The 27,568-nt window shown below is 34.2% G+C and overlaps 1 protein-coding gene across 1 annotated transcript; it reads right to left on the reverse strand.

Moving 5' to 3' along the window:
• Window positions 1-1,995: 1,995 nt before the first annotated feature.
• On the reverse strand, window positions 1,996-27,152 carry LOC134234599 (uncharacterized). The gene is made up of 3 exons (XM_062716676.1): window positions 27,070-27,152; window positions 14,400-16,423; window positions 1,996-2,129 (listed from the first exon to the last, which is right to left on the reverse strand). The coding sequence occupies exons 1-3, from the start codon at window positions 27,090-27,092 to the stop codon at window positions 1,996-1,998; spliced, it is 2,181 nt and encodes a 726-aa protein (XP_062572660.1). The 5' UTR covers window positions 27,093-27,152.
• Between the last annotated feature and the right edge of the window lie 416 nt (window positions 27,153-27,568).

Consider the following 27,568-nt stretch of genomic DNA (forward strand, 5'->3'; position numbering starts at 1 on the left):
TTAGTACCCATAGGTATTCAAATAGATTGTTGGAAGACCTAGTCTCCAAAAACCACACAGATATTGTCAATCAGATCTTCAAGCATCTTTTTTATGTCAACTTCATAGTACTTGTGTGGGCAATCAGAATGTGTTTTAAGTTTTTTAACAAAATAATTTTCCAAATGATCAATAACCAGTAAAGTAAATTTTTGAGTTCCATTTTTATTGAAAAAGCACCTGTCAATGATATAAAAAAGCCTGGACTTTAATTCATCGTTGGAAATGGTTGTGTATAAACTTGAAAAGTCGTAAGTTTTTAAGCTGTTGATTTTGCAAAATTCTTGTGATTTCAAATTTGTCCAAAAATTCTTTGGAATTTTTGAGTATCCACATCTGATTTACACCACTTTTTGAATATATTGTAACACCGTACTCTTGAAGTTTTTTATTGGGATTCTGCAAGCCAAAAATAAATCCATACCAGATACATTGATTGTGATGCTACTATTAAGATATACAATCAAATATATGTTGGAAAGGATTAAAGTACATAAAAAAAATCCCCCTACTTACATTCGAAAGTATGAAAAAATATCAGCAGATACAGATATAAGGTTTTATAAGACAAAAAAGTTTGGGGGCGGCAAATTTCGATCAGGGTCATTTTTCAACGTGTGTGGAGTCTTAGAATTTTTGGTCTCAAATGTTTTTCTACAGTCGAAAAATGACCCTACTTGTCGTAGGACATAGACCCGGGGTCATTTTTCTACGTAGAAAAATGAGCCCCTGGTCAATATTCTACAGGGGTCACATTTCGTCGTTACACCGGCCATAAATCTGAGACTTCGTTCAATCACACTCCAATGTTATGTGATTGGAAGAAGAGGGACATATCAGAAACCCTAACTTCGGCTTATGTAAATCCTGAAACAGTTACGGAAAATCTTAGTAATCTAGCCAGTGTTTTTGCACAGGAATTTGAACTCCTCTTGATAGTGTTCAGTTAAATGTCGAGCTTTCAAATGCTCTCTTTGTAATTAAACAAAACAAGACGGTGTCCCAAAATCAGAAAGACGTTTTTAAACGTGGAACTGGATTGTTCAGTCCAAATTTCTCCGAAAATTGTCGAGTCCAATAAACATAAATTATCACAAGTAATGAACTCTTTCAATAATGACTCTGCCTTAACATGACTTGTTGCAAGACTGGATATTTATTATTTTTTAGTCTAAAAACATTCATAATACTTGTACTTTGTTAAAAATGTAACAATTTAATGTGTTTAACAAGGAACTTAGATCGAGTATAAAATGTGATATTTCTCAATATACTAATGTTTTGTCTGCTATTAAAATTGTTAAGTTTTTTTTTTCTCATCACTGATACAAAGCAAATGTTTTTTTTTTGTTTTTTTGGTTTTTTTTTCTTCAGAGAGAATAGAAAATGTTACAGTACATGTTTTATGACGATTCTCAATTTTCTTGAATTATGTCATTCTTTTAATGTGTTCGGAAAATATGAAGAATTCTTGAACGAGGCCTAGGGGAAAATGATGCATGTTTTGTGGTTGTAGAAAACTTTATATTTCCCTCATTCCCTCCATATCATGCAATAAAGGAATAATGCCGATATGAAGGTCATAGCAAGTATTTACATCTTCTCATTAGTAAGATTCTGTTCCATTTTTATTGAGAAAGCAGTTGGCAATTTTTAGAAAAGCAGATGTAGTGGTAGATGACTTTGTTATTGACAATGTTAATTTCAATATCATGAGGTAGGAGATATATATTTCTTTTATTTTTTTTCTATAATTTACAAAGCTCTGGAAATATTTTATAATATTTGGAAAGATCAGTATTCACACTACCTAAAATGCTTCTTTGTATAATATATAAAACGTACGACTTTACCTTTTTATTCCAAAGAGAAACTTTCCTTTGTATTCTCATTGTATTAAAATCACAAGGAATAATATGATACACTGAATTTATTTTTATAAAATAGTTTTGCGGACTATTCGTTAATATTTTCATAATTCTTACATTTTGTAAGTAAATTACACTTGTACTTTTTGCAAAAATAAATCCCAATCGCCAAACCAATTAACCCAATGAATCCAATGAGGGCAAATGTAGCATACTTCCAATCTGCAAATGAAAAGTAATATAATTTTAAAACCAATGCTAGCATTTAAAATAAATCTTACATCAGCAAACATATATTTACGATACTTCTATTTCCATTAAATAACAATTGGATATAGTTCTAAAATATATATATTCTTTTTTCACGAAACTGTTAGTTTGAGATGGTGAAAATTTAATTATTCTTTATACAGTATTGCTCATATTCTAAGCGTAATCTCAGGGGCCGTATCATCAAAGATAAGGTCGTATCCCCAGACTTAGCGTAATATAAATATTTGTTTTATTAAATAGCGCATTGTTAAGATGCACACTATGAAAAAAATATTTCAAAGTGCATTGAATTTGGAATCAAGTAAATCACTTTAAAAAATTTTGATTTTCAAAGTGAGTTTATATCGACAATATTATCACACTTTGAAAAAAAAATGTGCACGACTTAAGTAATTACTTTAGGATCTGAGATATAACTTTTACATATGACCTTAAGTGGTACAGGAAATGCGACAAAATGGAGTCCAAGTTTGTATACTCATTGAAATATTTTTTCAACACAGCATATCAGTCTTTTTATAATTATTTGGTGAATATTTAAAGCATTATTTTTTTTATTCCTGCAAAAGATGACAGCCTTAATTTTACAGTTATTTATTTGAAATAGGTTATTATTAATATGTATGAAAAATAAATATTTAAGCATTTTATTTTTATTTTTGATTTGTATTTGATTTTCTTAAGTTACTTCAGCCAAAGCTTAGTCAAGAATCTATAGTTAATCAGATCAACAATATGACCTTGAGACTTTCTTCTGCAATTCAAAAAGATGTCTTATTATGTTCCCCAAACGAAGTTGGGGAACATATTGTTTTTACTCTTTTTCTTATTATTATTATTTTTCTTCTTCTTCTTCTTCTTCTTCTTCTTCTTCCTGGGTACTTTTTTGTCCCGGAGTGATCTTGTAAACTACACATCCGACTTAGGTAAAACCTTTTTAGGGTTAGTAGGCATGTTATGTAGATTTGCGGAACAAAGGTCATTTTGCGCGCACGTGCTTGCAAGAGCGTGCACGTGCAACACGTGAAATGACCGATTTAATTGATATAGACGTAACTTTTGACTTTTTTGATGAAATGCTTTGAAACTCAGAATATAAGGATATAATAGTAGCATAGAAAATATGACATGGTAAAAATACCCAAATCTCACGCGCATGCACGTGCGCTTCGCTCTGATTGGCTAAAATTAAAGTCTCAATATATTTCTTGTTGTTTGACGAAATCCTTTGAAATTTTGAACATAGCCATGCATTAAGATATCCAACAACATGATATATAACAATTCTCATGAAAACATGTGCATGCACGTGCGCTGCAATCTGATTGGCTTAAACTTTGAATAGCTATAACTCCCTTGGTTTTCAACCAAAGAGGATGGGATTTGGAACATAGATAGATATAATGGACTTCTACAAGAAAGTATGGTCACCATGCACATGCATACACGTGCGTGTACGTGCGCTGCATTCTGATTGGCTGAAATTTTAAACAGCTATAACTCCCTTGGTTTTCAACCAAATGGGGTGGGATTTAGAACATAGATAGATGTAATGGACTTCTACAAGTAGGTATGGTCACCATGCTTATGTATGCACGTGCTTGCACGTGAAATGAGTAAAATCAAATATACACTTGAATGAGCGTATTTTTTAATACTTTAGGATTAAATACTTTAATATTTAGTATATTTAAATATATAGATTGTAACTAGACAAGATGATATGGTCATTATGCAGATGCATTCATATGCGCACACGTGCATTGCTAAAATCTAAATGAACTTGGTACACTTCTGGGTAAACGTTGTTAAAGTTTCAAATCCATAGAGTTTGTCTTATTTAATGAGGCTTACAGGGGATATGGCACCAAAAGGGAGTTGGGGAGCGTTTGGGGAACATCTGTAACGGTCCCCGTTACAATTAGCACTAGTTGATATTGTTTTAGTGAATGCTTAATTGTAGAGAAACATGTACACATATATTTAGGAAGAAATGATAAAGAAATAAATCGAGGGTCCTTCTTTCCTCTCTCTCGATGAAGGTAGGCAATTTTATCGGTTTTAAGAAAGATATATACGAAAATTATGTAAAAATAAAAAAATATATTGTACCAATAAAATATACGTAATGAAATATTATTTTATACATATTTTGCGAAAGACGTTAAGTGTCTCCATGGTAAAAAAAAATGATGTTCACTTTTAACGCACTTTCTCTCAATTTAACGCACATTAAACAGGTCAGCTGTCACAATAAATTTAACCTTTAACTTGATCATAATGGTTTTATCTTTTGAATGCTAGGATATAGGACTTTAATATTCACATGTGCATTTACCTGTGACAATGCCATTCTAAATTCATAATGATTCTTTTAATCCTTGACCTTGAAGTTTGACCTGCTTGCAAAGCGAAAATGCAAAAAAATGCCAAAAAGTTACCGCACATCTACACGACAGCACCAACCATCTCCTAATACATGATTAGGCAACTGTGTAAAATACAGGAGTTCAAGAAAACAGTAGGCTTTTTTCATTTAAAAAAAAAACAACCATTTTCAACACCAGTTTGAACCCCCACCCTTCCCCTCGGCTAAAATGAAAATTCCAAAACCTTACTGCACATATACATGACACCATCAACCGTCTTCTAAAAGATGATTAGGCTACTGTCTAAATGTAGGAGGTGTAAGGGAATCAGGGGGGGGGGTTCATTAAAAAAGGTCATTTTTCGACCCCAATTTAACCTCAAAAGAACCCTAAACCTTACTGCACATCTACATGAAACAACCAACCATCTTTCTAAAGGATTTTGTGTAAAATGTAGGAGGAGTTTAGTGGACCAGGTGTTTTTAGGTCCCCTGAGTAAACTGAGGTGACCTATAATATTTGTTATCCGTTTTCGTCCGTCGTCGTTCGTCGTGCGTAAACATTTGATTATTTTCAGTTTCTTCTCTGAAACCAGTGAACCAATTTCAACCAATTTTGGCATAACGCATCTATATGTGAAGGGAAACAAAAATTGTGAAACTCATGGTCCCTGGCTCCAGCCCCAGGGTCCTGAGGGTTGGGGCCAAACCACTTCAATTAATGCTGTCTTTAAAAATACTCTTCTTTACTCCTGGACAGAAGGCAGTAAAACTTTTTGCCTGATTGTAATCCGCATTCGGTTATCTACCAAAATTTTGTAATTCATGGCCCCGGGGTCAGGGGTTCTAGTGCTCAATAGATTATATAGTAAAAATGCATTTTTTCTTTGAAAATCATCTCCTCTGCTACTTGGCATTAGATAAACGAACCAAGTACATACATGTAGTTATGTTCAATAAGGCTGCCTCTTCCGAAATTGTGAATTTCATGGACCCAGGGCCAGGGGTTCTTATGCAGGTGCTAGGGTGGGGCTATATAGATTATATAGTGAAAATGCATTTTTTCTCTGAAAATCTTCTCTGCTCCTTAGTATTTAATAAACAAACCAAATACATAATTATGTTGAAAATGCTGTTCCTTCCAGAACTGTGAATTTCATGGCCCCTGAGTCAGGGGTTCTGGTGCTGCGGTGGGCCTCTATTAATTATAAAGTGAAAATGTATAAATTCTTTGAACATCTTCTTTTCTGCTCCTAGGCATTAAACCAGTGAACTAATTCCCTGACAAAAAAATACTATAGTGTTCTATAGTTTACTATAGTTAACTATACTTTACTATAGTTAAATATAGTTATAACTTTGACACTTTCAAAACTTTGATTTAATATAGTGATAACTTTGATACTTTGAAAAAACTTTATCGGAAACTTTGACACTTAAAAAAAAACATTGGCGAAAACTTTGATACTTTGGAAACCTTTGTCGAAAACTTTAACACTTTAAAAAATTTGGAGAAAACTTTGACACTTTAAAAAATTTTGGCGAAAACTTTGACACCTTGATTTACTATAGGAAGCTATTAATAGTTAACTATAGTGCTTTTGTTAGGGATGTACATGGTTATGATGAGGAAGGATACCTCTTCTAAAATTGTGAATCTCTTGGCCCCTGGATTTAGGTTCTGGGGATAAGGTGGGGCTCTATATTGATTGTTTAAGTGAAAATACATTCTTTATAATTCTTTAAAAATCTTCTTCTCTGCTCGTAGGTTTAAAATTAACTAAATCATATACATATTTATGTTGCATAATGCTGTCTCGTCCTAAAATTTTGAATTTCATGGCCCCAGGGTCAGGGGTTCTCATAGGGGGGAGGGGGTTCAGGGCGGGTCTCTATTGAATATTTCATTGAAATACATTAATTCTTTTAAAATGTTCTCCTCTGCTCCTTGGTTTTTAGCTCCACTGGTCAGAGACCAGAAGAGCTTATGCGATAGTAATGCGTCCGGCGTCCGTCCGTCTGTCCTTCTGTCTGTCTGTCTGTAAACAATTTTTCAAAATGCTACTCCTCCTACAGTTTTGGTCTGATTTCAATATAACTTGGCACACAAGTAGACTACACTAAGATACATAATTCTGTGCATCGGTTATTGATTTCGATGAAAGGTGTTGCCATGGTTACTAAAGATACAAATTTCTGTGAAATCCTTTCAAAATGCTACTCCTCCTACATTTTTGTCTGATTTCAATATAACTTGGCACACAAGTAGACTACACTAACAACATGCATAAAGAGATTTTATCAACTTGAAGGTTCATTATTCTATTTATTGCTGTTGTAAACTTTCAATTCCCAAAAGCTTAAGTACTTTTCTCTTCCTTTGTTATAAGTACAAACCAGTAGAGCTTCAGTCTTGACAGAGACTTCTGGTTAACTAGTGAATTATGTAGAGTTATGTTGAATAATGATTCCCCCTAAAAAAATATAAATTTCATGGCCCCTTCGTCAGGGGTTCAGTCTTTCGGGCGGGCTCTATTAATTATATTAGTAAAAATGCATGAATTCCTTGAAAATCTTTTCCTTTGCTTTTGGGTATTATGCCAATGATCTAGGTACATATTAAGGATGATGAAAGGTACCTCTTCCAAAATGGCGAATTCCAGGGCCCCTAGGTCAGGGGTAGTTAGGGTGGGGGTTACATAGTCTGAATGCTTTAAAATCTGTTCTTTGGTATTAATCAACCATTTATGATGAATCAAAGGACAAGTGCACTTAAGCAATACTTAATGGGCCCTTTTTATGTGCCATTTTACTTCAATATATATTTCCAAATCGTTCTCTATTGGTAATAGTTAGATACTACTGGATATTTCTAATCAAAAAGCATGTTAAGCGCCACTTAAATCAGCGGGGATTTGAAACAATTGAATATTTTAAAGAGTTTGGAGATACCCAATAAATCCGGAAAAGTCGTACCGAACCTTCTTTTAGTTTCGTTTATGTAAATCAAGGAAATATATTTAAATCGATACTTGAACAATCTGATGGTGGATCATAGGCGGGCGCGTTTGCGGATGATATTTCTTGCGCCAAACCTGTTTTTAAAAATATGGAATGAAGTTGTGTAGTTGCCTGTATCTAAAATGATTAAACTAAGAAATTGGTACTCTTGCATTTGAAAAATTACAATAGTAGTTTCATTGAATTTGAAATTAAAAAGGAGTGTTATAGGTGGCTTTCAATACCTGTTTCATTGTCTTGCGTAAAGGTTAAAAATGTTTAATGAACGACACTTAGATCTCATTACCCTCCCATGTTCTTAAAAACAAATACATACAAACATCTCTAAGCGGCACGACTTTGACTTACTGAAACAAAACCTGCTTATGTTTTACAGTGAGCACTTTTGAGGAATGTTTACCTGGGTAGAACTCACGTGACTATCGGTATTTTAAATAATTTATTCCACACGTGGGTTCAACATGAGTCATACAGGTAAATAGCTCTCACTTGCTATAGGAAAAACAGTGTACTTTTTATACATTTTAAATATTTTAAGTACGAGCCTAATCGTGTACAAATTTCATACTTTCACATAAGTTTTATAAATGTAATATGCGTCTTTTGTCATTCGCACAAGTTTGCACAACGTTAGGCTCATAGTTAACAAAGGCTTTGAAATGAATGACCGTTCTCGATTTACTATAGAAAATCGCAAATGTCGGCTGACCCCTACCACATTGTATAGTTTTGTTCTTTGTATATTCGTGGATTTCAGTGGTAAAATTTGTTGAATCGTACGGTTTAGATATCAATTAATGATTTGGGATGAAAAAATTTGCTTAATTTGATTGTTTGTTTTTTCACATTTTACCGGGGCCCATAAGTGCACTCGTTCTTTATGATGATTTTTTTTTAGAATTTTGAAATACGAGCCCCCAGAGTCAGTGGTTCATGTGGCCATGGGTCGGGTGCACAGCTGATTATAAAGTGGAAATGCATTTGCTCTTTTTTACCCTGATCCACCTCTTTGTACTGTAAATCACGCTTTATTCGCGAGAACTTAATTTTCGCGTATTTACGCGAGAAAATGAGCTCGCAAAAATTTCATTGTTTTAAAGTATTCCTAACGTTTATATAGAGGAAAAACAACAATTCATGAAAAATTATATTTTGGCTATAAAGGGCCACTGACTATCTCGCGAAAATAAAGTGTCACGAAAATTTAGTGATCTATAGTATTAAGTAACCAAAGTAAGAGTTATTATAAGCAATGGTGCCTCTTTTAAAGTTGTAAATTTCATGACCTTTTTTTTTTAGAAACGTGCAGCAATTCAATCGTTGGGAAGTTGTTACATGATACACAGGTGACCTAAAAGTCCCTTGTGTCTCTTGTTTCATAAAAAACTTCATTTTTGACCCCCATTCGACCCCCTCCTCCCGAGCAAAATGAAAATTACAAAACCTCACTGCACATCTACATGAAACCACCGACCATCTCCCAAAAGATGATTAGGCTTTTGTGTAAAATGTAGGAGGAGTTCATGGAAACAGGGGCTTTTTTCATTTATTAAAGACATTTTGCCCCTTATTTGACACCCTTGAAGAAAATATAAATTCCTTAACCTTACTGCACAAGACACCAACAAAAATCTCTCAAAAGATTAGTAGGCTACTGTAAAAATGTAACGGGAGTTTCATTAAGACAAGAGGCCCTTTGGCCTTAAAGGTTACCTGAGAATCATGCAACAACTTCCTAACGATTGAATTTGGTTCATACATGTTTATTAATTTAGACGCCATAGCATTCACAATTTTGAAAGAGGCACCATTACTTATCATAGCTATACACTTGGTTACTTGCTTACTTTGGTTACTAACTATCTATGGACAAAGTAGGGTAAAAAAAGGCATTTCGACTAATCAGTAATATTCAGCAATAATCAGTAGTGCCACTACCACACATGAACTCCCGACCCTTGGTCCACACATTTCAAAATTTTGGAAATGGCACCATAGCTTATCAAAAATGTTTGATAAATACCCAGGAGCAGATTTCAAACAATTTCTTTTCAGTATATAAGAAAGAGCCCCCAGGGTACCCCTGACCCACGGGTTTAAATTCACAATTCAACAAGAGGCCCGGGGGCCACATCGCTCACCTGAGCAATTGGCTAGGAAAAAGCACATATGAGATCAGAACTGAAAATTTATTGAGGGGGGGGTGGCTTGAATTTTAACCCCCCAGGGGGTCATGATTTGAACGAACTAGAATCTACACTACCTGAGGATGATTCCCTATAAATACATGTATCACTAAGGATGGCTTTGAAGTACTTGAAAAAAAGATTTTAAAAGGTTTCCCTATATATTCCTATGTAAAACTTTTATCGGCCATTTGGCCCACCCTACCCTGGGGGTGATGATTTGAACAAATTTGAATCTACACTACCTGGGGATGATTCCACATGAGTTTCATCTTTCCTGTCTCAATGTTTCTTGAGAAGAAGATTTTTCCTATATATTCCTATGTAAAACTTTCATCAGCCATTTTGGCCCCACCCTACCCCTGGGGGTTATGATTTGAACAAACTTGAATCTACAATACCTGAGGATGATTCCACATGAGTTTCATCTTTCCTGGCCCAATGGTTCTTGAGAAGAAGATTTTTAAAAAATGCCATTGACTTTTCTCTTATTCATAATTATCTCCCCGTGGAAAAGGGCGTGGCCCTTCATTTGTAAAAACTTGAATTCTATCTACCCAAGGATACTTTGTAGCAAGTTTGATTGAAATTGGCCCAGTTGTTCTTGAGAAGCTGATGAAAATGTGAAAAGTTTACAACGACAACGACGACAACGACAGACAACGGACAAATCTTGATCAGAAAAGCTCACTTGAGCCTTTGGCTCAAACGAGCTAAATAGAATTACCCTTGCTTATCATAGCTTTATAGATAGTTCATCTGTTAAATACCCTGGAGCAGAGAAGAACATCTTCAAAGATTTAATGTATTTTTACTATATAATCAGTAGAGCCCACCGGTACCTTAACACCAGAACCCCTAACCCTGGGGCTATAAAATTTACAATTTTTTAAGAGGCATTCTTGCTCATAATAACTATATACTTAGTTAGTTTGTTTATTACCCAGGAACATAGTAGAAGATTTTCAAAGAATCTCTGCATTTTCCCTATAAATTCCATACAGCCCCGTTCTAAGAAAAGAACCCCTTACCCTGGGGCCCTAAAGATAACATTTTTTGAAAGGCATGTTTCCTTATCAAAACTATGTGTTAATTTATGTAATACCCAGGAGCAGAGAAGAAGATTTTTAAAGAAACAAAGCATTTCCACTGTATAATCAATACGGCCCCACCCCAATACAATTCCCTGACCCTTGGGCCGAAAAATTCACAATTTTGGAAGAGGTGTCTTTTCTTATCGTAATTATATACTTAGTTAGTTTGTTTCACGCCCATGAGCAAAAAAGATGATTTTCAAGGAATTACATGTAATGACTTTCAAAGAATAGATGCATTTTCACTATATAATCAATGGAGCCCCACCCTGACACCAGAACACCTGATCCTGTGGCCATAAAATTCACAGTTTTGGAAGATTTTTTGCTTACCATATCTATACCTAGTAAGTTAAAACCAAGGGAAAGAGAAGACGATTTTCAAGGAATTAATGTATTTTCATTCATCAATAGAGCCCCACCTTAACACCAGAAACCCTGACCCTTGGGCCATAAAATAATCAATTTTGGAAAATGCGTTCTTCCTCAGCATAACTACATGTACATACTTAGTTTGGTTGTTTAATACTCAGGAGCAGAGAACAGTATTTCAAAGAATTGATGTATTTTCACGACGTAATCAATAGAGCCCCGCCCTAGTTCTGAAAAGCCCTAACCCTGGGGCCATGAATTTCACAATTTTGGTACACGACTCAATGATCATAACATTCATGCTAACAGTTTGACTGCTTTATGTCCAGAAGCAAAGAAGAAGATTTTTAAAGATTGTATTATTTTTGGTGGTTTGGACACCACCACAAATGCCCCAGGGGGACAGGGACCATGAAATTTACAATTTTGTTCCCCTTCACCCATAAATACGGTATACCAAATTTGGTGGAAATTAGTTGAGTGGTTTCACAGAAGAAGCTAAAAATGTTCAAATGTTAACGCACGACACACACACCGCACGACGACGGACGAAAACAGATAGCAATATGTTTACTCAGGTGACCTTAAAAATGTGACAGACGGACGGACATATGGACATGATTAACAGTAATATACTCGAACATTTTGTTTTAGAAACTGCGGATAAAATAAAATTATATTTCTTAAGTTATTTCAAGTGCTTCTATGAAAAACAGACCAAAGTTTCCTATCGTTATAAACTAGCGACACAAAGGTTGATAATTCGAATTGCACGTCGTGCACGTAAAAACGAAAGTAGAAAGGAGGACATGAATAATGTAAGTCTACACGTTTTTTCTACAGACATGTAACATTAGGCAATCATCACAGTGACTGTCACTCGTCACTGTCACTCGCTTTACTTGGCCTATTAGTGGGTTTTCATCACGTTTGTTAAAATCAAAACTGTCGATACAAAATAGATCTTAAACCATCATGTGATTATGTAAACAGGACAATCATTAGCCCAAGCGTCTACCTCTCTAACAACCAGAGGACATACTAGTACTCACAGGTAAAATATTGACCGCGGGTCATTTATAAACGTACAAATTTGCCCCCCCCCCCCCCGGGCAATATTCTACGTAGAAAAATGACCCCCTTTTTTGTAGAAGTTATGGCTTTGGGGTCGTTTTTATCCGTGTGCATTATTAAACAAGAGGCCCATGGGCCTTATAGGTCACCTGAGCATTATTCAACAACTTTGCAGTGACTGAATTTGATTCATGCTTTAAGTCAGATGCTATGGCATTCACAAGTTTGAAAGAGGCAACATTGATCATAACTATACATTTAACAGTTGTTTAGTTTGGTTACTTACTATCCATAGGCAGGGTACGGGTACAAAAAATGCATTTCAACTAACCAGTAATATTCAGCAATAATCAGTAGTGCCCCTACCAAACAAGAACCCCTGACCTTTAGGCCTAGATCCACACATTGCACAATTTTTGAAAAGGCATCCGTGCTTTTCAGAAATATTTGAGTTTAATACCAAGGAGCAGATTTCAAACAAGTCATTCATTTTCAGTAATGTACAGCCCCCCCCCCCCTCTATGGTACCCCTGACCTTCAAATTGACCCCTGGGCCTTCAAATTCACAATTCTGGAAGATTAGGGCCCTTGCTCATCATAACTATATAGGTACTTCATCTGCTTAATACCCAGGGGCAGAGAAGAATATTTTCAAAGAATTCATGTATTTTCACTATATAATCAATAGAGCCCCGCCCTAACACCAGAACCCCTGACCCTGGGGCCATATAATTCACAATTTTGGAAGCGGCATTCTTGCTCATCATAACTATGAACTTACTTAGTTTATTTAATACCTAGGAGCAGAGAAAAAAAAATTTCAAAGATTTAATGTATTTTGACTTTATAATCAATAGAGACCCACCTTAACACCAGAACCCCTGACCCTAGGGCCATAAAATTCACAATATTGGTAGAGGCACTCTTGCTCATCATTACTATGTACTTCATTAGTTTATTTAATACCTAGGAGCAGAGAAGAAGATTTTCAAAGAATTCATGTATTTTCACTATATAATCAATAGAGCCCCGCCCTTACACCAGATCCCCTGACCCTGGGGCCATAAAATTCAGAATTTTGGTAGAGGCACTCTTGCTTATCATAACTATATATATATATATGGAGCTATGTCATCTTTAACATATTGATTGGTTGCCCTCTCCCGACTTATTAGAGTAAAGGTCGATAGATTGATAGAAAAATACCCCCCCCCTCCAAATAAACATGTTTGTAGACGGGATAAAAGAAATAAAAAGAGAAGAAATAAGAAATAAGAAAACGTTTTAATTCGGAGCATTTTAAGAAATCTGTAGGTGGGCAGGGGAACCAATCATTTTAAGGTCACTCGAGTCACTCAGGTTACCTATTACTATCTGCTTTCATCCGTCGCCGTGCGTTATGTGTCGTGTGTTAAAGCAATATGAGCTGCATTTTTGACATCGGAAATCTTTATTGCAAATTTGTGATTAACTAATTCAATGATATATATATGAAAAGTGGCGCGATAATATTGAATTAATTCTTTTGTTTATTTAATGTACTTGACCAGCACAAAATTCAATCAGACATACAAATAGAATTTTAACGATGAAAAAGTAAAATCAATGCAGAATCGTAGCACTTTTCACTAACATCTGTAAGATACAAAAAAGTACAGTGTATTGTATTTGAAGCTTACTGGGATCATCAAGTAGGCATTTAAATTGAGGTTACTATTGTTGATTGATAATACGTTGTCGGTATATCGAAATGTTGATCGCAAGATTAAGTTCACAGTCAGTGTTTTCTCATGAAGAAGTTGCTTAATAAACTCCACCTTATACGAATCCAGTTAAATTCAAACAGATTGCTTGAATACTGAAGCAACTGTTGAACATAAACTGCAGAGAACTGAAGATTACAATCAGAATGCATGAAACGTAAAAATAAAATCGTTAGCTTTTAAGAAACCATGGCTTTCAATTTCCAAGCACTGTATGAAGCGGTAATCTTAACTAATTAAGGATATGTAGGCTTGGTACCACTTGATTGAGAAATAGCTTTAATTAAAGAAAAGTTAACTTATGAATTCGGAGAAAGGTAAACGTAATGAAAATTCAATACCTTCTTTGCACTCAGTGTTATTAACATGCCAACAGGATTGATAATTTTCAGGTTCCTTCGGATAGACATCTTTAGCTTCCAATAAAACCATTGCCATCCCATTAGTATTGTGAAGATCAATATGACAGTGAAAAAACCATGCCCCGGGATTATCAGCTTTCATTCGAATCACTACATATCCACCAGTTGGTACTATAATTGTGTCCTTCTTTGCTGGAGATGTTGTTAGGAGACCCGTGATAGATGAAGCATTAAGATTCCAGGAATCGTTTTTCCAAGAGGCTGAATTGCAATAGCTCTTTGTACCGAAGCATTTAATGTCATCCGTTTCTGATATAAATTTTGCTGTGATATTATTGTAAGTACCAAAGCCTATCTTCAGTACATAAAAATAGTGTCCATGAAGATGCACTGGATGTGACCATCCACGTCCATTTCCAATGTTAGTTAGAACAAACTGATAAACTTTGTCTTTGACCAGATCCTTAGTATATGTACAAGTGCAGATAGAATCATCTGTACACTTTGAAGGGATACAGACAGAAGTATATTTTACTTTGGAAATAATAGGATATTCTGGTACTTCAAACTGATGCCCATTTATTGACCCTGGAGTATTTCCTGGTTCTCCAGGAAAGGCAAAATTGAAAAAGAGTGTTTCGTATACATCAGTTAGTTCGTCGAAATTTGATGCTGTTTCATTTCCATAAACCTTGTCATACGTGATACATTTTCTGTTTGATTCAGTAGGATAGTATCGGAACGGACAGTTGAAGGTTGCACATGGTTTTTCCTTTGAACAAGGGTTAGGTGTAGATTTTGCAGGGTATATGAACGACGAATTTTTATAATGGATAATAGCCTCAGCTGCTCGATATTCATTAAGAGAATCTGGAATTACTTCTATGCTTTCTGCAACCAGCAAGTAAGTACCTGGACTTTTATCAGTTTTTAATATGAAATCATATCGTTCCCCAGGATGAATTATGAATGACTCCACCACTATTTCTTTTGAGTCATTACCATAACCTCCTTGGATTTCATATCCATCGGACGCTTTCAAAATCAGTTCTGGATGCCCTTCAACAAACACACGAAAAGGGTACAGTGTTGCTGCACTAATTACTCGAAAACGATAAAGCTTATTAGGTTCAACTTGAAATTCCTCTAAAGGAGCCCCATTACTTGAATTAGATGTTGAATAAAAGCGCCCTTTTCCATTAAAAATTCCCGAATGGAAATGAAATCGACTGAAGTTTGCGCCATCAACTGCTTGTGTAGTGTCTATTTTTGTAAGGGTTGAAAGATCATAGACCCCGTTTAACATCCTTTGGTAAATTGCTTCAGGATCATCACTGTGATTCCAGTCCTGTAAAAGAAGCGAAAAACCTTCCTGTGGTTGGGACAAGTTTTGCCGTGGGTAAATAACTAATCCCCCGTACAAACCCATGCTTCTCTGATCCCCAATATGGGCGTGGTAAAAAAAAGAACCGTGGGGGTATGTCTTAAACTTGTATGTAAAAGTTTGTCCTGGTGGTATTGGGCATTGCGTAACAAACCCCACGCCGTCATAATGGACAGTTCCTCGTTGATGTTGACCATGCCAATGGACAGTTGTCGAGTCTGTGTGCATCAGGTTGCGAACATGTATGATCATCATTTGATCTTCATACGCTTCTATTAGAGGACCGGGAAATTTTCCGTTCATAAGAATAACAAGACGCGATCCGTATCCGTCAGCCGTTATAACATCTTTTGTTACCTCCTCTGGAAGTGGGTGTTCTGCTGTTTTATCATCATATTTATAAAGATTTCCTCCTTTTGGCCAAACTAAAAATGGATCAGGGTGAGATGTCATCATTGTTAAACCATGTTCTATGGTAAAAGAACATTCACATGTGGTATCGAATTCTCCACATGTACCCTCTAAACATGTTGGTCCATTTTCTGGACTCTTCCACCAACCATATCCACTGGTTATTGGAAAACCAAATAGAAGCAAAAGTGTGAAATGCATCTGAGTCCTGTAAAAAAATAAATTAACGTAAAAAATAAAAAAAAAATGAAAAAGCACTTATTTTCTTTTTGATAAAATTTCGTTCAGTTTTGTTTTCGTTGAAAAAAACCAAATGCAATTCAAGCAAATTAACGTAACAGAAATTGGCCCATGTAAAATGCAGACGCGTATAGTATATACATATCAGGCAGATTTCGTATATGTAATATAAGAATGTGTCAAAAAATTTTAATCGGAAAAATTTTCCTTGGACCCCCACCCCCATACAAAATGATTTTCTAATTTAAAATATACATATAATTTGCAATTTTTACAATCCACGGACATAAAAATAACAATAAAAACAGCCGAAAACTAAATTTAGCTAAGTTTCTCATATAATACATCATCAAAGATTTTCTTTATGTTTTATTTAAGATGACATGTTGTCATAATTTTTAACAATCAATGATGGCCTATGGAAAATTCTTTCTTCTTCAATGTCTATTTTTTTAAGTTAGGCAAACATGTTAATTTGTCTATCCTTTACATATAATATTCAGCTGGTTTTAAATTAAGGATATTTTACACACTCAGAGAAAAAGAAACATCAATTTAAGTGAACGGAAACAAAAGGAAAAGTCTTACAAACTTATTCTAAGATATTTCATAATACAATCTTCATGATCATATACAAATCATTACTTTAAAAGGAATATTTATCATTTTTTTAAAATCTTCAATGTGACTTTTTCTTCAACAACATTTGAAAGACAACCAAATTATCTTATTAGATAGTTCCAGAATAGAAATTGATCAAACATCAACCCCATGACACAATCAGATCATAAGTCTCTGAAAGTCCGAAAACAAATAATCAGTACACGTTTTCCAGCGTTATTAGAAGGTTTACATCGCTGTCGTTCCAAATAATAAAACAATCGTCAAGGTATCTTTTCCATTAGTTCTTTATATTTTCAGTTTGTTGTTAAATAACTGAATTGATTTTAATATATCTTTTCCTCTAGTATACGTACTGAATTGTTTTTAAATATATCTTTTCCTCTAGATATCCCAGCATAAAAGGGTCCATCTTCGTTCCAATCGCCGTTCTATTTTATGCATAATGCTTTTCGTTAAGAGGAAAAGTGTTATTATACCACCCATCCCCGCTTGAAAAGGTGGGATGTAAATTTAGTGATCGGAATGTCCGTCCGTCCGTCTGTTACGCTTTGAGATAGCCATATCGTATCCGCAACTCTTCTAAATAAAATTTATTGAGAATTTCACAGATTCATTATTACCTAATGCCGTTGTGCACCTCCTATTTTTAGGTCAACTGAGTCACTCAGGTGGCCTATTGCTATCCGTTTTGTCAGTCGTCGTGTGTCGTGTGTTAACATTTGAAAAGCGAAAGCGCTTTGGAATAAAATGTGATCATCTTTTCCAAACTCTGGATTATATATATACGTTATATATATATATATATATATATATATATATATATATATATATATATATATATATATATATATATATATATATATATATATATATATATATATATATATATATATAATTCATTTATAGTAAACAAGGAGATACTATTTTTTCTTCACTGAGAAATGATTGGCAACTGCAAAAGGTGGAGGAGACGAATTAAAATCTTAATTTCATTCTTATTTATTTTCAAGATTTTTCAGCCAACTGTAGCCAAACAACACCCCCCCCCCACACACACACACTTATCTTTCAAATCACGAGACAAAAAGCATCTATTTATTTCAAAATAAGATTTTTTTCAACATTTTAACATTTTTCGTCTTCTAGATCAATCGGTAAAACTTTGCTTACGAGGGTAGGTGTTGTTAATTGAAAAGGAATTCAAACTATTATTTCAAAACGAGGTTTCCCTAGACGCACATCGCGCCGAATCGTACCTGGATTGTTCAGTCCGAAATGACGTAAAATTTTGTATTTCCAATCTTGTCAATTAATATTCTGCTGTCTTAAGCTAGGTTTTCATTATTTTTAATTTTACAGATATCTATTATTGTAAATGCTTATAAGTACTATTTGATATCTAAATACCCAAACATTTGTAAGTTAAAAAATCTCGAATGTTCAGATTACGGTATGACAAATATCAACAACTAAGGTATATATCTTAAGAAGCTTGGGTCTGCATTTCGAAAATTTTGTGATACGTTGTATGATGGCCATGTTAGCGATTATAACTAATCATTGTTTCATGTCAACCGTCTTCATTTTTGTACCGAATCTAAATACGGATCAGAATTCTGTGTATACCTAATCAACAAGAGGCTAATGAACCTTATATGTCACTTGAGTATCATGTAAATACTTTCCAAATAATTAATTTGGATAACGTTTTAAACTACAGGCCAGAAAATTTACAATTTTGAAAGGGTGCATTGCTTATCATAACTTTACCCTTAGCATGCCTTCTCTGGGGCCCGTTTCATCAAAGGTCGTAGATTTAAGCCTAAACTTAGGTGTACTTCCGGGACTTACGCCAAAATTTAGTCAGGCGGAATTTGCGTTTCACCAAGTGGCGTAAGTCTAGTCGTAAACTAAACGCTTAGTCACAGGACTAAGTCCTTGACAACGTTGAATTGCGCTGGCGCAAAAAATATAAACACTGTCCACTGCGTACAAACATGTATATAATTCTAGCACGTAAAAGAATAGAATAACACAAATTATAGAATTATAAATAGTTGCACTGATTGAAACATGCATTGATTTATAGGGTCATTAGGAGACATGTACCTTATAAGAAATCGATTTTAGGTTATTACAATATTTCAATAACAACAGTCTTATAAATTTAGAAAAGGATCGTACATGTATTTCAGAATTTGATTAAAAGCTAAACTGTTTATATTGGATAGTCATTTCATGATTCGATAATTACTTACTCTACTGATAAAATACTAATAAGTTTTAGACAGAATACGATTTTAAAACATTATTTTTATAAGATATGTATACTTAATTGAAAGCAAAAATAATGTATAAAAATGCAGTTTACATGTGTACACATTTTAAGTCAAGAAATAAATTTACACGTTTACTTTAAGGTACATGTAGGACAATCCCTTCTAATTCTTAATTATCTGCAGCTTAAATTTAATGTACCGTTTTACAAGTATGCAGAGAGATAGAGAGAGAGAGAGAGAGAGAACTGACTACAAAAATATTCTTACAGAAAGTCTCTGCTTGCGTGCCCCCCCCCCTTAGAAATTAAAGTTACACTTAGTCTTTATTTTGTTTTCCATTAGAATTTAAGTTATGCAGGAATTCAAAAATATGCATATTGTTCTCTTACATGTGCCTTATATGCACTCAGATTATGCTATAGTATGTAAAATTTACTCTTTTAGACGAAATCATGAAAAATAAATATGTCTTCTGCATCAATGTCTGAGAAAAAAAAAATATTTTTAGGAATAAATCATTTCTTGAACTTTACTGTGTAATTATGTCCGTCTTACATCGATATAATAAAAGTGATAATATTTTCACAATTAAAAATTTCTTATCGTCTATGAGACCCCTATCCCCGGGTTTCGTCTTTGTTCTCAGGGACTTCACTTGTCTCAGATACACATGTACCTAGAAGAAAAATTACCTTCGCCCCTAACTCTGTACATTAAATGTTCATTATTCTGCAAATTCGGGAGGTTCTGAACCCTCTCTCCGGTACTTTCGAAATCCACAAATGGACTCTTCGAAAATGATAAAAAACCTTTCTGGTTTTAAGGTTAATTATTTTTTCTTTCAGTTAAATGTAGAAAATTACCAGAAAGAGAATGACTGTGTTTTTGAGACCGATTCCCCCCCCCCCCCCGCCCCAAAATATAATTTTGCGATTTTTTTTCTTCAATAGGGACGATTTTAATGGATATCCCGCCTCCCATATGAATATAATGGCAGTGTCCATGTTTTGCTATGGTAAACCCAAAATATGAGTGGGACCAAAAAGTGAAATAAGACACAATGGCATTCCAAAACGTAAAAGACGGACGGACATTCCGCTAACTATATACCCTTCCGCTTTTCAGGCGAAGGTATAAATATATAGCTATATATGTATAGTCGATTTACAATACCTTATACATACAATACAATAATCAAATGTGTGTGAATGCTTTGTCAAAACGTAAGAAATGGTGGTCGAAGAAATTTGTATTTAGACAATTTTTTCTTCTGAGAAGATTTAATTTAGTATATTATCAATCCAATCAACAACGCCCCCAAGTGGTTGTAACGCCCCCTCCCCCCTCCTCATAGTATGCAAAATTAAATAATACAACGTTTGTATTTAAAAGACTTCTAAGAACCGTACTTTTTCTTTAGAATTCGCTTACTTGTTTTAAAATTAGTTAAATAAGTTAATTTAAACTTTACGCCCGAACTTACGCCTACCCATGAGAAGACGTAGAATTTTGGCCGAAGTTTAGTCAGGTGTAATGATGCGCTCTTTAATGAAACGCAACTCTTCGCGCTAGTCCTGACTTTACACCGGCGTAGCGCTACGACTGGGCGTACGACCTTTGATGAAACGGGCCCCTGGTTACTTAATACCACGAGAAAATGCATTTCCACTTTATAACAAGTTGTGCATCCAACCAAACAGGAACCACTGACCCTGGGGCCACCTATTTTAAAAATCTAGAAAGGGTGTATACACTATGACTAAAGAAATAGCCTATAGGAGAAAACAAATTTCAAGAAAAGTGACTTATAATATTATTATATATCTATATTTGTTGTTATCTACCATATATATGTCAACATTTTTCAAATTTTCATTTTATACTTAAATGTAATATTTATAACTTTTCAATTAACCTCAAAAAATGGCCGAACCACCATTTTGGCAGTTAAAGCGTTGATTTTTAAATGAATTTTGGCCTAAATATCCTCAAGGCAGGCCTGCCCCTAAATAAATAAAAATGTGATATTTTGATAGGTTACAGTGGCTGGAACGGTATTGTTGACAAACCAATCGTGTAGAATCGTTCGTGTATCGTGCGTGATCGTTCGTGTAACGTGCAAGATCGTGCGTGTATCAGACTCAATCGTTTGCGGTTTTAATCGTGCGAGATTGTGCGTTTAGAATCGTGTAAATTTCGTTTTGTAAATTTTTATCGGTATGTTATTTGTAAAATAAGCAAATAATCATTTCTCTTGTTTTTTAATTAATTTATTTTAATGCAAATAAAATGAAGCACAATTTAAATATTTGAACATGTTGAATGTAGAACGAACTACGTGTAATTATTGCTCGTAAAAAAGCATTATAGTAAGTCGTACAATATAAAGTTCTCGTCAATTAGCGCGATCAGTATTGTGATAAATCTTACAGTGTACGTAGTTATTTATCATGTTTTTTTTTGTATCTGATTTTCATTCTTGTCTGCTGCTTATTTTGGTAGAGATATTTTTAAAATCGATGCATCAACAATAATTTTTTTTGTACAAAATACATGAATATTTACATGTATCAATGCTTATATAAATATTTAGTCCACGAATATACATGTACATGCACAAGACATGATTTTGAGGGTTTTGATTATCTGTGTGTATCTCTGGAGCTTACTTTTAATTTAATTTTTAAATATCTGCAAATAAAAAAAATTCAATAATTGGCAAGTTCATTATGTAGAGATTCACAAACATTGAATCAATGGAAACATACAGATATAATCATTATTTGTAATTAAAGTTATTCCATGATGCCATTTTTTTTAAATCGCATATCATGAAATCCAATTCATCAAATTATACGACCCACATACATGTACATCTGATAGAATGAAAAAAATCCGTTTTCTTAGGTCGGAGAATTACTTAAATAATTATTTATAATCTGAAATATTAAGTCTTACATGTATTTAGTCACAGATTTATCAGTTTCCGGGATTTTTCAAAGTCTATGAAATAATATTGATAATTCTTTCAAATCTTGAATTAGTATTAAGTCGTATTTCGTTTTGAAACTTTCGATTCCTAAATATTTTGAACTATTTTGAGTGAAGAATCGTGCGTTTGCGTTAGAAATCGTGTAAGATCGTATAGCGTATAGAATTGTGTGCGTGAAGGATCGTTCGTGTAACAGGTTTAATCATGCGTTAATCGTGCGGGATCGTTCGTGTAACGTGATCGTTCGTGTAAGTTGTCAACAATAACGCTGCAGCCACTGTGTAGGATGTAAGAAATAATTTAACGTACGATTTTTAAGGGGCACCCCTGCCCTCGGGTCGAAATTCATAAAAAAGCTAGAAAAAATAAGAAAATCTTATTTTGATAATCTGCTTCAATTTTATACCTTTCATTCATATAATCAGACTAGCGAATCCACCTGGAACCACATTTTTAAGTTTTAAATATCACCACTTCAAAGACTACTTTAATTTTTTTTTTAGACTTGTGTATTTTCCTTCAATTATCTATCCTTTATGTATATGCCCATTCTTGTTATTAAAGACACTAAAGAGATATCAGATCGTAACAATCCAATGTACAGTTGTCAATCAGGCGGAACAAACCTCAATATCTGCACAATTTCTCCGAGGACAAGAATTACTAACTCTGTGATACTCGATACAGGTATTCTTGGCAGCATTGATCTTGAGTTACGACGAATTTCAATTGTAAGTGTAATATATTTAGCAAGTACATGTACGATATTTGGCTGAAATTGGATTTTGAACAAGTTAGCGTGGATTTGATTCAGCGCTTATCTTAATGGTCTTCTTTATAGATACATGTGCGAGACATTTAGCGTTGTACTTGAATTAGGATATTGCTTTCAGCCAAAAACGCCAAAAAGAATACACAGCCAAATGTAATAATTTTACAGTATACAATTGAAATTTATCGTAACTCAATGCTGCCAAGAATACCTGTATCGAGTAACACAGAGTGAGTTATTCTTGTCCTCGGAGAGAGTGTGCATATATTGAAGTTTGTTCCGCTTGACTGACAACTGTACATGATGTACATTGGATTTTTACGATTTGATATCTCTTTAGTGTTTTAAATATCAAGAATGAACATGCATAAAGGATACATGTAGATGATTGAAGGAAAATACACAAGTCTAAAACAAAATTTGAAATAGTCTTTGAAAAGGCGACATTTTAAACTTTAAAAATGCTGTTCCAGGTGGATTCGAGCTTCTTAGATTATTGGCATTATACCCAGGAACAAATGAAAAGACTTTTTAAAAAATTTTAAATGTTGACCACATAATCATTGGAGCCCCACCCTAACACCAGTCTCCAGAACCTCTGACGCAGGGACAATTAAATTCATAAATTTGGAGCACCCTTACTCATTATAACTTTGTACATGGTTCATTGGTTTAATATACAGGAGCAGAGAAGAAGATTTCAAAGTAGATTTCCGTATTTTCATAATATAATCAATATAGCCCCACCCTAACACCAGAAACCGTGACCCTGATGACTATATATATATCAATAGAGCCCGGAAATAACACCTGAATCGCCAATCTAGGGTCAATAAAATTATGACTTTTGGAAGAGGTATTCCTGGTCATTATACTATATACCTACCTATTCGTTTAATACCCAGGAACAAAAAAAATATTTTCAAACAAATTATGCAGTTTCACTACATGATCGATATAGCCCCGCCATCGCACTAGAGTCCCAACCCTGGGGCCATGAAATTCTCAATTTTGGTAGAGGACTCAATGTTGATCACAATCATGCCAACAGTTTGACTGCTTGGTGTCCAGAAGTAACGAAGAAGATTTTTAAAAATAGCATTAATTTAAATTGTTTTCGCCCCACCCTCAGGCTTCGGGGTGAGTCGTGAAATTTACAATTTTTGACCCCCTTGACCCTAGATGCCTTATGCAAAAAATGCTTGAAATTGGTTGAGCGGTTGCAGAGAAGAAGCTGAAAACGTTCAAATATTAAATGGTGATGCAAGAGGACGGACGAAAACAGTTACTGTTTAAGATATAAAAGAAAAAAGATGAATAAATAAAGCAGTGATTGACCTCAAAACAATCTATAAGCAAGACAGATCTGTGAACTTGGCACAAACGCGGCCTTCCGTAAAGTCTCAGACATGGAAACAAATGCCTAGGAAGAGAAAGCATCCAGTCACACACGCCCTGAGTTCCATTATTGCGAGGGCTGTTTGAATTATAAACTAAATAGGGCGAATATTTTTTATGGGCAAGTTGTCTCATATAGGGGAGAACTCTTTAGCATTCTCGCGCAATTGTAGCCCGACATATGCCAATTCGGTCCAACTTCGAATTCGCTGTAAGAATATATTTTTTTGAGTGGACCCTGACGTAAACGCAAATATAGCCTGCGCAATAAACGCAGAGATGCTTGGCTCGGTTTTTGGCATATTTCGTGTTTTATTAAGCATATTGAGAGATTTCTTTTTTCATTTTTCCTCAGTATGTATCATAAAATTGTAAAATGAGGTTCTACACCTGTATCTCTTTTGCCCTTTTCGAAGAGTAATGCCTTAAGTTTTTTCTTTTTTTTTTTCTTTTCAGGGAAGCATAACATTGGTTCATAGTTTAGAATATGAAACGATGTAATAAATCTAAATGCATATGTCTAGAATTTTTTCCCCTTTTTTGTGCAATTGTGCAAATTGTAAAGAAAAAACATTTTTACCTGCTCCGCGGTCCGATTTTCGTTATTGCAGACCAGAGGACCGTGCTGTTCTATACATATATTAAGTTTAAGTTTTGGTGTAAATGATTGAGGTGAGAGAAGTTATTCAGAATTAAGGTACCTAAACATACATCAGAACCTTCTTTACCTTTATAAATTACGAAATACGCAATAGATTTTCTTCCATAAAGTGAATCTTTAAAGAAATATGTGTTTTTTATATTAATATATAAAGTTGCTTATCATTTAATATCGAAATAACGACAGGTCCTTTTTTTATGACAGCTAATTTTACTTATCGCAAAAAACGTATGTTAGGCTAAGAATATGGTTTATATATTTCTGAAACAAGCTGATTCATGAATCGAATTCTTACATAAATATTATGCAGACAATATACACTTGAAAAATAGATGAAGTTAAAAGGGTTTCGATCGTTATTGTTTAATTTTATCCGGGTTCAAGTTTTCAAAATCATCTCGACTATCGTCTCCTTAATTCATTCATACACATGTCTTTTAACACACAAAGAAAGCGATTTGACTATCAAAACTCATTTCCATTGTTTACTTTATTTATTTTCCTAGAGACAATTGATGGTTACATCAAAGTTTCTTTGTTTTTAAGTTCAAATAAGTTTGAAATAAACAATATATTTTAAAATTTCTTTATATATTTCATTTGAATTTATTGTTCTCCCATTGCTTTCAAAATCTGGATACGAAATGACGTTAAGTAAAAAAAAAAGTTATGGCACTAGTCCACTAGTTAGTCCACTAATTTTTCGAACAACCCTTGTAATCATGGAACTCACGGCGGGTGTGATTGGTCAACAGGGGAAGCTTTCTCCTCCAAGGGAAATTTCCGGAAGGCCGCGTTTATGCAAAGATTTGTCTTGTTTATACATTGTTTTGAGGTCAATCACTGTTTGATTTCTTCATCCACATTTTAAATAATGCATGCAGTGAGAGAGGGAAATATTGACAGAGATAGAGTTCGCGTAAAGCTATCCATAAAAATCGCATTATTTTACCTTCTTTTTCCTCTATTTTACAACAAAATTCTGAGTGCTGAAGATTACTTGTCGGTGCGCATGTGTGACCTAAGCTTATATAAATAGAAAATTAATATAAAGAAAAACTGTGCTTTCATTTACATTAGTGATTAAAAGAAACCTTTTAAATGATAGTTTTGAGAACACCTGGGGTTAGCTTTTCTATAAAATGTCTACTTTAGTGGCTTGGAAAACAAACTGGGGAAAAATTCCATTGTATTATAGTTTGTGAAATAAAGACCATTTGTATGTTTCTTTTGATGCTTGTAAGTGTTTGTATGTCAGTGAGTGATTTTGTCTGGTTCGTGCATCTGTAGGTATGAGTATATCTGTGCGTATAGCGACAGGTTGGCGAACTGCCTTGTAAAATATTATTAACCTTGTTTTGAGGCGCCTTGTGGGCTTCACAGAAAATAACAAAAATTTGAGCTTATCAATAAAAAATTCAAGCAAACGAATTTACGTTTTCATTAGCACTGTCTTTCTTACAGGAACATGATATGGAGTTTCATGGAAGCTATAAGATGTCTGGTCATTATACTTATAAATAATTTCTAGCTTTCATTTCTTTCAAACAGGTCATTAAGAATGGCATATGCTTTTGCAATATAAACAGCACATATTGCAAAGACCAGAAGAAAATTCAGCATTACTGATTCGATGAATGAAAAGAGGTAGAATAACAGATGAAACTTTGTATAGTGTTTCAACAAAAGCTTAATATAAAAAAAGGCCATGCACCCTTTGTAAAGTTCGCTTAAGTGCAATATTTAAATTTCATTTTTATCTATGATTTGAGGGGGTTATGTACAAATGTAGAGTGTTTAATGGGGGTTTGCAGAAGATTTTCCAATCGATGGGTTGGCAGATGATTTCATAATCAATAGAAATATTGGCAAAGAAAATTATACTTACGATTTCACACTGAAAATAATCATCAACAGAGGAAATGGTGTAAGTTATCTAAATGCTGTCAATTGGATTATATATCCTATTCCGTGAACCTTTTTTTTGAGTAATCATTTGGATTTCAAATTCTTTATTGATAAGATTCCCGCTAATCTTCATTACCATATTTATCTTTTGAACTCCAGAGTTCAAACATATATATGTACACTGCAAAAATAGAATAGTAAACAACAAATATGATCATGCGATGTAAATGATATTCATTTCATGTCAATTAGTATGATTGAATTATTTGTGTTTTGTTAAACGTTTATTCTATATTTTACCGGGAAAAATGTGCTATGACAGGTTTTGAGAAACTGTTATCTTTAAGCGGTCCCCTTTGAGTCCTCTGTAGTGTGCATGTGTCCTTATTGGGCGCCAGGAGAAGAAAATGTGTGTCTATTTTGCATATTCATGTACATGTATTTGTTAACCCGAATCTTATTACAAAAAGTAAGCATAC

Source organism: Saccostrea cucullata, unplaced genomic scaffold (genome assembly GCF_032062105.1).
Source record: "Saccostrea cucullata isolate Sc308-1 unplaced genomic scaffold, CSIRO_AGI_Scuc_v1 ctg1504, whole genome shotgun sequence".
In the NCBI taxonomy this organism is placed as follows: domain Eukaryota; kingdom Metazoa; phylum Mollusca; class Bivalvia; order Ostreida; family Ostreidae; genus Saccostrea; species Saccostrea cuccullata.